Raw genomic sequence first — 14,450 nt, 5'->3', positions numbered from 1 at the left:
GTGGGAGGATGGCTGGAGCCCAGGAGGCAGAGGTTACAGTGAGCCTGTAACAGAGGTTACAGTGTGAGATCACACCACTGCACTTCAGCCTGGGTGACATAGTGAGATCCTGCTTAAAATAAAAAAAACCACCAAATTTGAATAGGTATTTAATAAAATCATTCCACAATTATAGTCTCAATTGGGTTTAATCTGGTATTTCAAAAATGACTCCCAGAAACATGCTCATGAAAATGTCATGAGAGTTATAACAGGATAGAATGACAAAAAATATTTCTTCCATATTTTTTTTTTTTTTTTTTTTTTTTTTGGGGACAGTGTCTCACTCTGCTGCCCAGGCTGAAGTGCAGTGGCATGATTACAGCTCACTGCAGCCTCCACCTCCCAGGCTCAAGTGATTTTCCCATCTCAGCCTCCTGAGTAGCTAGGACTACAAGCACGCATCACCATGCCCCGGTAATTTTTAAATTTTTTTGTAGAGACAGGGTTCCACCATGTTGCTGAGGCTGGTCTCAAATTTCTTGGGCTCAAGGGATCTGCCTGCCTCAGCCTCTCAAAGTGTTGGGATTACAGGCATGAGCCACCACACCCAGTCTATTTCTTCCTATTATGCTTGGTACTAATAGGTACCTATGTAGGTAGATGTAAACTCCCCCAAAATACAGATTAGTGTGCTTAAAGTCAGTATCAATGACTAAAATTAATGGGTTTCCAATTTGAAAAGCCTATATGACCACGTATTTCAGTCTTACGAAGTTTAAAAGTCCAATTAAAGTGGTTTAAGGTTCTGAGTTACTCAGTATTTACAATATTTACATCTAAACTCTTCTGTGATTCAAGGAGTCAGGCAAGCCTGCAGGAAAGTGTTCCTCTTCTGGCCCCTGGCTACAGAAAGGGTAAGGTCTACCCTGATTTAACTCACGCTCTTAGCCAGAATCAGCCACCTTCCAGAGTATGGCCACAGGAATGTGTTCAAGCTAATGATGGAAAGGAGAGGCTGAATTTATATGCTTACAGCTCCATAACACATATAGGTATACATTTACATACATACACATATGTAGACACATACCCTCTCCCCTTAAGCTCCCTTAACTCTACATTATAGTCACCACACTTCAATTTATTTTCAAATCCTTTACTTGCATCTATTTCCCATATTAAAGAAAATCAAGGTATATATCTTGTTAGCAATCAAGATTATTAACAAAACCATAGTAATTAATTTTGACAAAAAAGTTTTTCCTTCTTTTTTTTTGAATGTACTTTTTTACCACATCAAAATCCTGTGTTCTAAGGTCTGGATAAAAGCCAGAAATTTACTGATTTTAGGGGTATTCTTATCAAAAAAAAAAAAAGAAAGAAAGAAAGCAGTAGCTTGAAATACATAAAATTATTTGAAATGCAACCCCCATTTGAAACTTCTTTTTGAGATAGAGTTCCACTTGTCACCCAGGCTGGAGCACACTGGTGTGATCACAGCTCACTGCGAGCTTGAATTCCTGGCCTAAAGTGATAATCTCACCTCAGCCTCCCAAGCAGCTGAGACACCACCATGCCTCGCTATTTTTTTGTAGAGACAGGGTTTCACTGTGTTGCCTAGGCTGGTCTCAAACTCCTGGGCTCAAGTGATCCATCTGCCTCAGCCTCTCAAAGCAGTGGGATTACAGGCATGAGCCACCATACCCAGTCAGATTTTAACTTCTTTCTACAATATTTTCATTATCGTTTATTTAGCAACTCTTGTGTTGCAGGGGATGTGTTATACAAGATACTGAGATTTCATAGATCTATTGGACAATGTCCTTGCAAATAAATTTTCTACTTAGAAGCCTATAAGAAAAATACAGCTTTTTTCTCAATATTCTTTCTAAAGGCTTCTAAATAGAAAATGTACAAATTCTCATCCTTTATGATCCACAAAATCCTAGCACAGTGCCATTAGTTTCTGAGACAGAATTGCTATAAAAGAGGCGAAATTTTACCTGGGTTACAAAAGGCTGCAGGTAGTGGGAAAAGTGGTCTTTGTACAAATTGATGCAGAGGCTGTTTCTTAATGGTGTATGGATTCTTCACCATATGACAGAACCTACATTTAAAAACACATAATGAATCACATTTTAAGAGCTCTAATCTTTTAAAGTCAGTTTCTACTTCTCATGTATAAAAAACACCTATGTAAAATTTAAACATAACCAGCAATAGAAATAATTAGAGAGCTGACTTTTCATTTTTCATCTACAGGTATTGATCAACTTATGACCTATGCAACTTACAACCATTCGACTTTATGACCACAATCGCTAGCCACAACTGCTCCGTGTCTGGCAGCGCAAACTTTGCCCAGCTGGGCGTACGACAGTGCGGACCAGCTTCCGGCAGCACTACCATCTCCGCGTGCACCATTTCAACTGTACATACAGCCTACTCAACTTACGACCAAATCGTGTTATGACCGTTCTGCTGTCCCGACCGTGGTCGTAAGTCGAGCACTAGCTGTACGTTATTTCCACTTACTTAGGCAAGCAATATCTACAAACAATTAAAAATCAGGTAGAGGTCAAATGGAAATTCCTACCCTTGATAACTGGTTATGCATAGAATATTGCATCCAGGTATAAGAAACAGAATTGTATCTACATTAGTAACTTATAACCTGTAGTCCTAGACTCTTAGTTATGCACAAAGCTAGCAAATAACTATCAGCTTTTCTTTTTCCTTTTTTTAAAAAATTTAGAACTAGGGGCTGGGTGCGGTGGCTCATGCCTGTAATCCCACCACTTGGGTAGGCTGAAGTGAGCTGATTACAAGGTCAGGAGTTTGAGACCAGCCTGTCCAACATGGTGAAATCCCTTCTCTACTAAAGATACTAAAAAAATTAGCCGAGCATGGTGGCGTGTGCCTGTAATCCCAGTTACTCGGGAGGCTGAGATAGGAGAATCACTTGAACCCAGGAGGCAGCGGTTGCAGTGAGCTGACATCGCATCACTGCACTCCAGCCTGGGTGACAGGGCGAGACTCTGTCAAAAAAAAAAAAAAAAAAAAAAAAAAAAAAAAAAAAATTAGAACTAGGCAATAGAGTTAGATGGTTCAAAATTGATAAGGGAAAAAAGCATATATAGTGAGTCTCCCTCCTTTCCTGTCCCTTACCATGTTTCCCTCTCTCATAACCCACATTACCTGTTTTGAAAAGTATTTCAATACTTCACAAAGTCTAATAGAAAGTATACTATTGGGCTGGGCACAGTGGCTCATGCCTGTAATCCTAACACTTTGGGAGGCCAAGGTAGGTGGATCACCTGAGGTCAAGAGTTCTAGATGAGCTTGGCCAACATGGTGAAACCCTGTCTCTACTAAAAATACAAAAAATAGCTAGGCTTGGTGGTGGGTGCCTGTAATCCCAGCTACTTGGGAGGCTGAGGCAGGAGAATCGCTTCAACCCAGGAGGCTCAGATTGTGGTGAGCAAAGATTACACCATTGCATTCCAGCCTGGGCAATAGAGCAAGACAAGAAAGAAAGAGAAAGAGAAAAAGAGAGAGAGAGAAAGAGAAAGAAAGAAAGAAAGAAAGAAAGAAAGAAAGAAAAGAAAGAAAGAAAGAAAAGAAAACAGAAAAAAGGAAGGAAGGAGAGAGAAAGAAAGAGAAAAGGAGGGAGGGAGGGAAAGGATGGGAAGGGAGAGAGGGAGGAAGGAAGGAGGGAAGGAAGAAAGAAAGAGATACACTATTATCCTTTTTTTTTTTTTTTTTTTTTTTTTGAGACAGGGTCTTGCTCTGTTGCCCAGGCTGGAGTGTGGTGACGCGATCCCAGCTTACTGCAACCTCCACCTGGGTTCAAGTGATTCTCTGCCTCAGCCTTTCTAGTAGGTGGGATTATAGGTGTATACCATCACACCTGGCTATTTTTTATAGTTTTAGTAGAGACAGGGTTTCACCATGTTGGCCAGGCTGATCTTGAACTCCTGACCTCAAGTGATCTACCCACCTCCACATCCCAAAATGCTGAGATTACGCAGCCAACAATCTTGATAATGCTTTTCCTGTTTTATTTTGAGACAGGGTCTTGTTCTGTCACCCATGCTGGAGTGTGGTGGCATGATCGGGGCTCACTGCAGCCTTGATGTCCCAGGCTCAAGTGATTCTCCCACCTCAGCCTCCCAAGTGGGTAAGACTACAGGCATGCACCACCATGCCCAGCTGTTTTTGTTTTTTTTTTTTACTTTTTGTAGAGATGGGTTCTCACTATGTTGCTCAGGCTGATCTCCAGCTCCTGGGCTCAAGCAATCCTCCCACTTTGGCCTCCCAAAGTGCTGGGATTCTAGGCGTGAGCCACCATGCCCTGCTTTTTATATGCTTTTTGGATGAAAGCATATTAACCCAGTGTAGTAACTTTACTTCACTCTTACAGAGAAAACTTAATTGGCTATTTTTGATGGCTTTGACAAACTGAAAACAAAGGATGAAAAGCAAATATTACTAGAAAAAGAAGTAAAAGGAGACTTTAATAGTGAAAATTCTTAGAATCCTAATGCAATTTACTTCAAAATCCAGTTTACTTGAAAATATCATCACTATCCATTACAATTGCCACTTCCTAGGAGCCAAGGAAAAATTTTAAGCACAGGAGTCATTTAAGCACAGGTTCATTTTGTTCACTGTCCAGATACTGCTAATTCATCAAGACAAGGGAACTGCAATGAAGAGTTTAATTCACACGGAGCCAGCTGAAAGGGAGACTGGAGTTTTAGTACTCAAATAAGGTTTTCAAGGAGAGATTGACAGGCCAGGGAATGGGTGCTGCTGATTGGTTGAGGATGCAATCACAGGGGTGTGGAAAACTGTCCTCCTGAGTGCTTAGTCTCTTTGTGGGTGGACCAGTCAGAAATGCAAAAACCTGAAAAGGCTAATCTTAGGTTCTACAAGAGTGATGTTGTCTGCAGGAGCAATTGGGGACGTTGCAACTCTTATGACCTCCAGAATATTGGCAGGCATTCATTTACAACTATACCTTAGTAGAATTCAGGCTCCTCTCAACCTCCAAACCTGGTTGTCTTTCATTAGCTTTATAAAGGTGGTTTAATTTTGGGGAAGGGCTATTATCATTTGAACTATAAATGTCTCCCAAAGTTGGCTTGACCAAGCCCAGGAATGGGTAGTCTAAAGGTTAAAGACAAAATGGTGGTTGGTTAGAACAGTCTTTCACTGTCACAATTTTCCGTTAAAATTTTTTGCAAAGGCAAAAATTGTGATCATACACAAGATCACTTTAAAAAAAAAGATTTATCTAATTATTTTCTGCTTAAAATAGGCAAGAAGCAACAGACAGTGGCTGTCACATTTTTTTCTCTCACAAAACTAGAATTCTGCTTGTGGAAAAGAATGAGTGGGCACAAATTAGGTATTAACAGAATACAGATTAACTGTTTCCTACCTTCAGTAATCCTTATATGCCATTGATAAGCAAGACTACTTTACTGGGATACTGTGGGACTGTAACCCATAGAGTTTCTTAGATGTTACTGGAGAGACAAAAGGATTGGCACTGGGGATTCAAGAGAACAATGGAGTCAGCACTGAATGAGAATCAAATAATCAAATAATCTATGAAGCCCTGACTGCCATTCCCCACACTAGCTCCAAATAGTATTGATCCTGGTAAGAGCTGTCACCACTTTAAATTACATGAATCTATTACAGCACTTACAACTTCGTCATTATTTGTTAATATATCTTTCTTGCTAGACTGCATACTCAAGGGGAGAAACTGTCTTCATTTCTAGCTGCTACCACAATGGCCTCAGTTCTTCATCTCACAATAAAATTAATTTCGCAGCTACCTCATAAAGAATCCAAAAATCCATGTAAAATGCTTAAACCAGTGCCAGGCCATGCAGTAAGTGCTCAATAAATGGCAGCTGCTACCATTATTATGTAATTGGTGCCCAATAATTACTAATTAAATGAGTGAAGTCCAAGGTTTGGGGTAAAAATACTTTTTTCTATAGCTCACTACCTAAATCTGCAGATGCACTGGAATTTGGAAATACACTGGAAGAATAATATTCTTGTCCCTTCAGCCCAGGGAAAAGGCAGCAAAATGAATAAAGAAGAAGTACATTCCGACATATGGGTTTAAAGTTTTGTTTTTAAGTAAGAGTGGATTGATTACATTATTCAAGGACGACACCGTAGGTAACTAACAAAAAAATCCTTCTACTAACTTAAATCTTTTTAGGATATACGTTTAAACCTCAAGACATCATTGACACTAAAATGTCTGATACTCGAGGGCAAATTCTCTGTAGGCCTTTTTCTCCAGAAGTAAAATCAAGGTACACCTACATAAATGTTCTCTTAGCAGTGTTCAGAGAAGTCTTTGAAAGGTGAAACTCAAAGGTACGGCTCAGGGAAGGAAGAAAAACAAGGGAATGGAGTGGGCTTAACGGTGGTGGGTGCGGGGAATCTAGGGGTCTGGAATCTCTTCGGAGTTCCATCACTTAGAAACTGTCTGACCGTGGACATGTCACCTCCTCTTTCACGGCCTTATTGGGAAAATGAAGAAACGAGACAAGGTATTTTCTTCCCTTCTGCGTGACAGTTTGATTCTGTGTTTAAAAGAGGACATGCACCTAGCAAAGGGCCTGGGGGCAGAGAGGCACATGATTTAAAAACAGCTCAACCGTTCTGGCTCTACAGCCAGTCTCTACAGAGACTCAAGCACCGGGTCTCTGGGCCTAACACAAAGCTCCACAGAGTCCGCCCGGATTAGGCCACAGAAGCGCCAAGCTCCTGCACCTACAGCCACACACCTCAGGGCTCACCCCGAACTGCAGCGGACCCGCCGGCTCCATCAGAGGCACTACCCACCCGCCTCAAGAGAGGGTCTGCAAGGCGGCGACCGCTCCGCTGGCTAAGCCCAGCGGCACCCCATTCGCAGCTCCAGGCTCGTCACCTACCGCCTGTGCAGCCCCGCGGCAACAGCCGCAGCTCCCCAGCCCCGCCTGCCAGCCGCCGCCATCTTAGTCCGGAGTGCCCAAGGGTCTCCCCAACAGAACCATTAAAGATCTGCGCAGGCGCAGGCTGGCCGGGAGCTGGGCCGCTTGGAAGAGCGCACCCCATCGGCTGCGGGTGGCGCCGCTGCGGACAAGCGCGGTGGCCTGCGCTCGGAGGTTTGCGGCCTGCTGCGTCAGCCCGGCCGAGAGAGGCGCGGGGGCGGGGAAAAGCTTTGCTGTTTGCGCAGGCGCCCTGGCCTGAACGCAGGCTGTTTCCGTCCTTTGCTTTCACTGCTGTCTGGGTTTTTAGCTGCTGCTGGTCCTGCGGTTTCGAATGCTGTTCCCCGCCCCGAAACCTGACGCATTCCCCACGTAGGCCCCTACTCAGTCTCCAGGCCCAGCTCAGTGACTGCCCCTAAGGACTCCCCGGAGCATCCCCTCTCAGAGGTTCTCGCCTTTCTCTTCCCTGTGGGTCTGATGCAGACGTGTTTCTAACCCCTGCTCGTAGGCTGTGCTTGTCGCCCGCCGCTCGGTCATCTTGGACCAACCCGCACAGAGGACGTACTGGTACAGTGCTGCCCTTTTCTGGATTAACATAGGCGTTGACTAGTTTCCAGAGCAGAGTTCCAAAGCCCATTACCTATTCTTCCAGAACCTTTCTGGGAAATTCCGTTTTCTCTAGGACAACGGTTCTCCAAGTGCGGACTAGAGGCCAAAAACAGCAGGAGAACACGGTAGAAATGCACGTTAGAACATGTTAGAAATCCTGGGCCCCACTTTAGACTTAGCAGAATCTCTATAGGTGGGGACTAGAAATCTTTTTGTTTTGTTTTTTTCTAGAGACAGGATCTATCTGTCGCGCAGGCTGGAGAGAGGAGTGTGATCATAGCTCACCAAAACCAACTCCTGGGCTCAAGTGATTCATCCTCCAGCTTCAGCTTCCCAAAGCGCTGGGATTACAAGTGTGAGCAACCGTGCCTGGCTATTTTTATTATTAGTAGTAGTAGTAGTAGTGATAGTAGTCGTTTTTTGTTTTTTTGTTTTTTTTTTTGAGACGGAGTTTCGCTCTTGTTGCCCAGGCTGGAGTGCAATGGCGCGATCTCGGATCACCGCAACCTCCGCCTCCTGGGTTCAGGCAATTCTCCTGCCTCAGCCTCCTGAGTAGCTGGGATTACAGGCACGAGCCACCATGCCCAGCTAATTTTTTGTATTTTTAGTAGAGACGGGGTTTCACCATGTTGACCAGGATGGTCTTGATCTCTTGACCTCGTGATCCACCCGCCTCGGCCTCCCAAAGTGCTGGGATTACAGGCTTGAGCCACCGCGCCCGGCAGTAGCAGTATTTTTATAGAGAAGAGGCCTCCCTATGTTGCCTGGGCTGCTCTTGAACTCTGCTGGCCTCAAGTGATCCCTCTTACCTAGGCCTCCAAAAGCTCTTAGGTTACCTTGCTCTGCCTAGTAATGTTTTTATTTTATTTTTAGAAATGGGGTTTCACTTTGTTGGTCAGGGTGGTTTCGAACTCCTGATCTCAGGTGATCCACTCACCTCGGCCTCCCAAAGTGCTGGGATTACAGCCGTGAGCCACTATGCCCGGCCTTGCCTAGTAATGTTTCAACAAACTCTTCCCGGGATTCTGATGCCTGCTGAATTTGACAACCGCAGTTCTAGAAGACAGAGGACTGGTTTCTGGAATGGAAGCAGCACACCTGTTGTTGAACAGGTTGAGACCACACCCAAGACAACCCTCGTCATTTCTATGGCCCGGAGACACATCTAAGAGGGTGGGTGGGGTTTCAGGCCTGCAGTTCTCCGAAGCGTCACACTGAGTGGGCTGTGCCTCCTTTTGGTTTGCTTCCCAGTGCTGCGTACTTGCTTTTAACCACCAGTAGTCTTTCTCTGTCCCCATCCCCACCCCACCATTCTAGACCTCAAGGTTGAGGCAGTCCAAGTCTCTCTTGTTGACCCTGAATCAAGAATAAAATGTGGTTCTTCCACCTGGGAACAATTGTTGTCTGTCTTCAATTGTTTTCTCTCTTGTAAATTCCTTGTCATAAGAAAAATCCTCCGAGACCCAAATCCTCTTCTACTGTCTTTTCTTCCCTTCAGAGCCAAGTGGCTTTAAAAAGTTGTCTACACTCTTAGTCTCTAGCTTTTCACTTCCCACTCCTCAAGCCACTGAAAGGAGACTTCTGTGTCCCATAATTCCCCGGGCCTGCTCTAGTCAAACCACCCACAGCCTCTGTGCTGCTAACCTCAAGGACCGTTTTTCATCCTTTCTTGACCTCCACAGCATCGGAGGCTGAGGAGCTCTCCCTCCCTTTTATAATCTTATTTCTTGGCTTTCCAGGAACCACAGATTTTCCTTATTTTCCCTGCTACTTTTTTGGTTAGTCCTCCCCAGATTCCCTTGCAGGGTTTCATCTGCTTACCCCTCCGTGTTGGTGCTTTTTGTGCCCCCATTCCAGGCCCTCTTCTCTTCCCTTTCTTTTGTGATTGACAAATTTCACCAATGGCATTTCTGTCAGCCACCAGAATATGTTTCTCTCTCTTGCAAAATCTGGGTTAACAAAACATTAATTTTTGCCAATTATTGATCACTTAGATTAAATGAAAACAAAGCAGATTAGAAACGATGTGTATAGGGTGATCTTGTTTGTATAAAATTGTGTGTCTGTGTGTGCTTGCATGTGTGTGCACAAGAGGTGTCTGAAAGCAGATTGTCAGCTTTCTCTCCCACAGTCCCATCCTTAGTTCCTTAAATATGATAAATTATTTCTCCCTTAGGGCCTTTGCATAAGATCTTCCCCCTATGGAGAATGCGTTTCCCCTCCTCTTTTCTCAACTCCCTTGTACTGAGTCCCCCAGGTCTGGGCCTAAATATTTCTTCCTTGGGGCCCCCTGTTACCTCCATCTAAATTGTCTCCTCTGTTAGCCTCTCTCAAAACACCCTGTCCTTTCATAGCACATTCTCACAACTTGAAATGATGAATTTGGATACTGATTAATGATCCTTTCACCTGCTATACTCTAAGCTTGATGAAGGACATGTCAGTCTCTCTTGTTTTTCTCTTGTTTTGAGATGAGGGCCTCAGGCTGAAGTGCAGTGGTGCAATCATAGCTGACTGCAGCCTCGAATTCCTGGGCTGAAGTGATGCTCCTGCCTCAGACTCCTAAGGGACATATTAGCCTCCTTACTTTTGTATCCTTAGCACCTTAGCCTGGCACACAGTAGGTGCTCAAAAAGAATTTGTTGAATGAATGAATGGAGGCATCTCAACCCTTTGTCAAATTCAGTACACTTTTTCACCCTGTGTGATGGTTGTGTATACATCAGAAAGGGAAAGTCAGGAAGGAAAGGGTGGCCCTCTCCAGTTCACCCCTCGCCTGGTGCTGTGCCAAGCCAGGGTGCAGCATTTTATGGAGAAGACTGTATCCAGTGGCATGTGAAACTAGGGACAGCAGCCAGGAGCAGAGGTGAAACAGCTTTTCCTTCTTCCCACATATACTAGAGAGTGGGTGACTTTTTAGGAAAAAGGACAAATACAACTTGAGATACCTATAGCTCTATAGCCCCCATAACACACGCATATACATACACACATGCACCATTATACATACATTCATAACTGATAGACAACTGATGTTTTCTCTAATATCTTAGCAAAGATGTTTTATTGGTTGACTAAGAAGATTCCCAGACCGTGTGCCAAAGACCACAAGGTCATGTACTCATACATCTATTCATTGATTCAATAACTATTCATCAAGTGGGTTCTCGGTGCTGGGCACTGTTGAGGATTGTGGCAGACAATGCTAGGTACCTTGCAATATCTATTTCTCCCTTCTTCCTTACCTGTGAACACTGATTTTATTCACATAGCAATGAGTCCAATTTAAGAAACCTATTTCTCAGCCTCCCTTGCACCTAGTGATTATAAACTGTAAAGACTGCTTGAGCTAGGGAGGTCAAGGCTGCACTAAGCCATGATTATGCTGCTGCACTTCAGCCCGGATGACAGGGCAAGACCCTGTCTCAAATAAATAAATAAACAAACAAACAAACAAATAAATAAATAAATAAATAAAAAGGCCTGTGCTGTGGTTCACACCTATACTCTCAGCACTTTGGGAGGCTGAGGTGGTTTGATTGCTTGAGCCCGGAAGTTTGAAACCAGCCTGGGCAATATAGTGAGACCACATTTCTGTAAAAAAAGAAAAAGTATCAGGCCCAGAGAGGCATTTAAAATGTTACAGCAGTAATATCTCATTCCCCTTGAGCTAAAGAATAACTTCTTGAAGTCACTTGCTATGTATGCACTAGACTAATGTCAAGCTGTGATATGCCACATATCCTATAGTTCAACGTGCATAGCCAGTCACTAACAATGTTATTTCTATAAACCAGTGAGAATACCTGCTGAGTGTGGTGGCTCACACTTACAATCCCAACACTTTGGGAGGCCGAGGCAGGCAAATCGCTTGAGCCCAGGAGTTTGAAACATGCTTGAGAAACAGGGAGGCATTGCAAGCATGAGCCGCTGCACCTGGCAGAATATCTAAGGAAGATGAGCCCCTTTAAATTACCAGGCCCATTGACTAGCTTAAAAAAAAAGTATCAGGGTGGGGTGCTGTGGCTCATGCCTGTAATCCCAGCACTTTGGGAGTCTCTACCAGCAAACGCTGTCTCCACAAAAAATTAGCCACACATGTCTGTAGTGCCAGCTATTTGAAAGGCTAAGGTGGGAAAATCACCTGGGCCTGGGAAGCTGAGGCTGCAGTGAGCCGTGATTGCACCACTGCACTCCAGCTTGGGTGACAGCGTAAGACCGTGTCTCAAGGAAAAAAGTTAAAAAGTCCAATAAGAATGCCTGATGAGCAACTTTTGTAATTGTTACCCTCCCCTGATTTGTGTATTTTTCTTTAAAAAGTTGAGCCTCAGGAGGCTGAGGCAGGGGAATTGCCTGAACCCAGGAGGCGGAGGTTGCGGTGAGCCGAGATCGCGCCATTGCACTCCAGCCTGGGTAACAAGAGCGAAACTCCGTCTCAAAAAAAAAAAAAAAAAAAAGTTGAGCCTCTCCTTTGTTCCCCAGAGCACTCTCCAGAACAACCTGAAGTATGGCCAGGGTTACAGTCCTCAACCTTGGCCCAGATAAATTCTCTGTATTAATTTTGCCTCAGCTTCTTCCTTTTAGGTCAACATTTGCTCACAGTACTGTTTAATTAGGTTTCCCGTTACTCAGAGATGATCAGAATCCTTCATGGAGTGATATTAAGATGAACAAATCAATTCCTGGTCTGAGGGAGCTCCTGGAGAAGAGGTGTAAATCAACAAAGGCACTAGGGGAATAGACTGCTATGTGGGGGACAGGAAGTATCGTCGAATGTGAAATGCTGTTTAACTTTCTTTGGGTTAATGTGTGTTCCAAAGTTGTGTGAGATTCCTGTAATTCTGATATATCTTAGTATATAGTATCAGTAATAATTATAATTATTATGTTAAATTGTTGGGTGCCACAGAAATCACCAACTTTTCTTGCCAACTGTGTATTTAACCATGGCTGTTCTAGGAGTTTTGTCATCCACAAACAATTGTTTTACTTTGAGTCTTCTCAAAAAGTAGTTTATACTCTTCTTTAAGGAAATTGTCTTCTTTAAAGAAATTCATGGAAAGGACTGAAAAGTACTCTTGAATACAAGTTTCTGATAACTTTGGAGATCATATCATTGGATTATGAAAATACCTTCTAGGGCCAGGTGCAGTGGCTCACACCTGTAATCCCAGCACTTTGGGAGGCTGAGACGGGTGGATCATGAGGTCGAGAGATCAAGACTATCCTGGCTAACGTGGTAAAAACCCGTCTCTACTAAAAATACAAAAAAATTAGCTGGGCATGGCAGCAGGTGCCTGTAGTCCCAGCTACTAGGAAGGCTGAGGCAGGAGAATTGCTTGAACCTGGGAGGCAGAGGTTGCAGTGAGCCGAGATCATGCCACTGCACTCCAGCCTGGGTGACAGAGCAAGACTCCGTCTCAAAAACAACAAAACACGAAAGAAACCTTGTTGAATGGATGAGCTAACTTTCCTAAACTGTAAAATGTAGGAAGCAATACCTATTGAAAATGGTTGAGTGTTAGAGAAAATGCATTCAAAGTGCCTTGAACTGAGCTTGTCACATAGGTAGCTGTAATGATGCTGTTGCTTTATTCTCCTGTAACACTTTTAGATTCATTCCTGACATTCTACAAGGAGTGATATCTGAGGTCATCCGACTAATCTGTGTTCTTCCTAGAAATGAGATGGATTTGAGCATTTTCGCTGGGCTGATGTGGCAGGTGCAACAGAGAAATATTTACCTGAGGCATGGTGAAGCCTTCTGGGAAAGAATTCATCCTGGGGAAGAATTCCTCTCTCGAGGAAAGAGTCAGTTCATACATTTGATCAAAGATCAGGGAGCCCAGCTGCTCAGACTGTCTTCTGGACCAACCCCATGAACTCTGCCTCAGGCTCAGGGAGAGGGTTTGAAACAAAGGTGACATAGAAAAGAAGTTGTTTCATTAAAACATCTAGGACTGTGTGAGCCCTGAGCCCAGGGTTCTGCTGCTTTCTAGCCAGTGAAAGGAGTGGGGCATGTTGTACCCCAGTGGGACCAGTGGAGCACAGTTAACTGCTGATTGGATGTGAGGGTCTGAAGCAGGCTGCAGCAGCCCCCATCTGAACAGGGAAAGTGGGAAGACATTACACCATAGGTGCCTTGGCCTTGTTAACTAAAATTATGGGAGGCCATTGCTTTGGACTGAGCCCCTGTACTAGGTCCCAACAGACCACACCAAACCAAAATGCAGTGACTCATGCTAAATGCCATGTAATCAAACTGAAACTTGAAGGAGGCAGACAGACCCCCCACAACAGACCTGTTTCTTTTTTCTCCTGAAAACAGGAGATTCCAGCATGATAAGGAAGTCCCCCTCTGCTCTAACCCTTAGCCAATCAGGTTTTTTCTATTGTTCTGTTTCTTTGTTCCCACCTTACAAAACCCACTGTTTTTCTATTTCTCAGTGAAATTTGAGACCAAATAATTCCACTTATGATGGTGACAGAATTACATCAATGCCTAAAGTTTTAGTTAATCTCTCAAATTGAGAGGTTGTTCAAAAGGAGGAAATGGTTAAGTTTGGCCTAAAGCTGCCTCCTTACATATTTTAAGTTAGGTTTCTCTAAAAACAGTGAATTGTAACCCAACTTGATGTGTAAACATACTCTTCTAACAAGCAATGCGTCTCAGCCAGTCACAGTAGCCAAATTTCAGTAAACCACATGCAGTCAGATGTTCAAACCAGGTCAAATAAGGTAAATCCCCAGTTGTCACCAATTGAGCTGTTTCTATACCTCACTTCTATTTTCTATAGATCACTTTCCTTTTTCTGTCCATAAATCTTATCCAGTCATGTGACAGCCCTGGAG

General features: G+C 43.7%; 1 protein-coding gene across 6 annotated transcripts in view; it reads right to left on the bottom strand.

Moving 5' to 3' along the window:
• Nucleotides 1-7,218, bottom strand: part of NFU1 (NFU1 iron-sulfur cluster scaffold) — a 47,229-nt gene extending 40,011 nt beyond the window's left edge. The window contains exons 1-2 of one of the 6 annotated variants that reach the window (XM_074398758.1): nt 6,865-7,218; nt 1,986-2,089 (exon numbers count right to left, since the gene is read on the bottom strand). Coding sequence is in view for 5 of the 6 variants with exons in the window: in XM_010333508.3 (XP_010331810.1) it covers nt 1,986-2,089; nt 6,954-7,015 (166 nt within the window). In the remaining variant the exon portion in view is untranslated. Of the gene's footprint in view, nt 1-1,985; nt 2,090-6,806 lie in introns of all 6 variants that reach the window. The other 5 variants (XM_010333508.3, XM_003922661.4, XM_074398749.1 and 2 more) reach the window with 5 other exon arrangements.
• Between the last annotated feature and the right edge of the window lie 7,232 nt (nt 7,219-14,450).

This window comes from Saimiri boliviensis, chromosome 1 (genome assembly GCF_048565385.1).
Source record: "Saimiri boliviensis isolate mSaiBol1 chromosome 1, mSaiBol1.pri, whole genome shotgun sequence".
In the NCBI taxonomy this organism is placed as follows: Eukaryota; Metazoa; Chordata; class Mammalia; order Primates; family Cebidae; genus Saimiri; species Saimiri boliviensis.
Note: the sequence above shows the minus strand (reverse complement) of the source record. Positions and strands in the feature narration are given on the sequence as shown.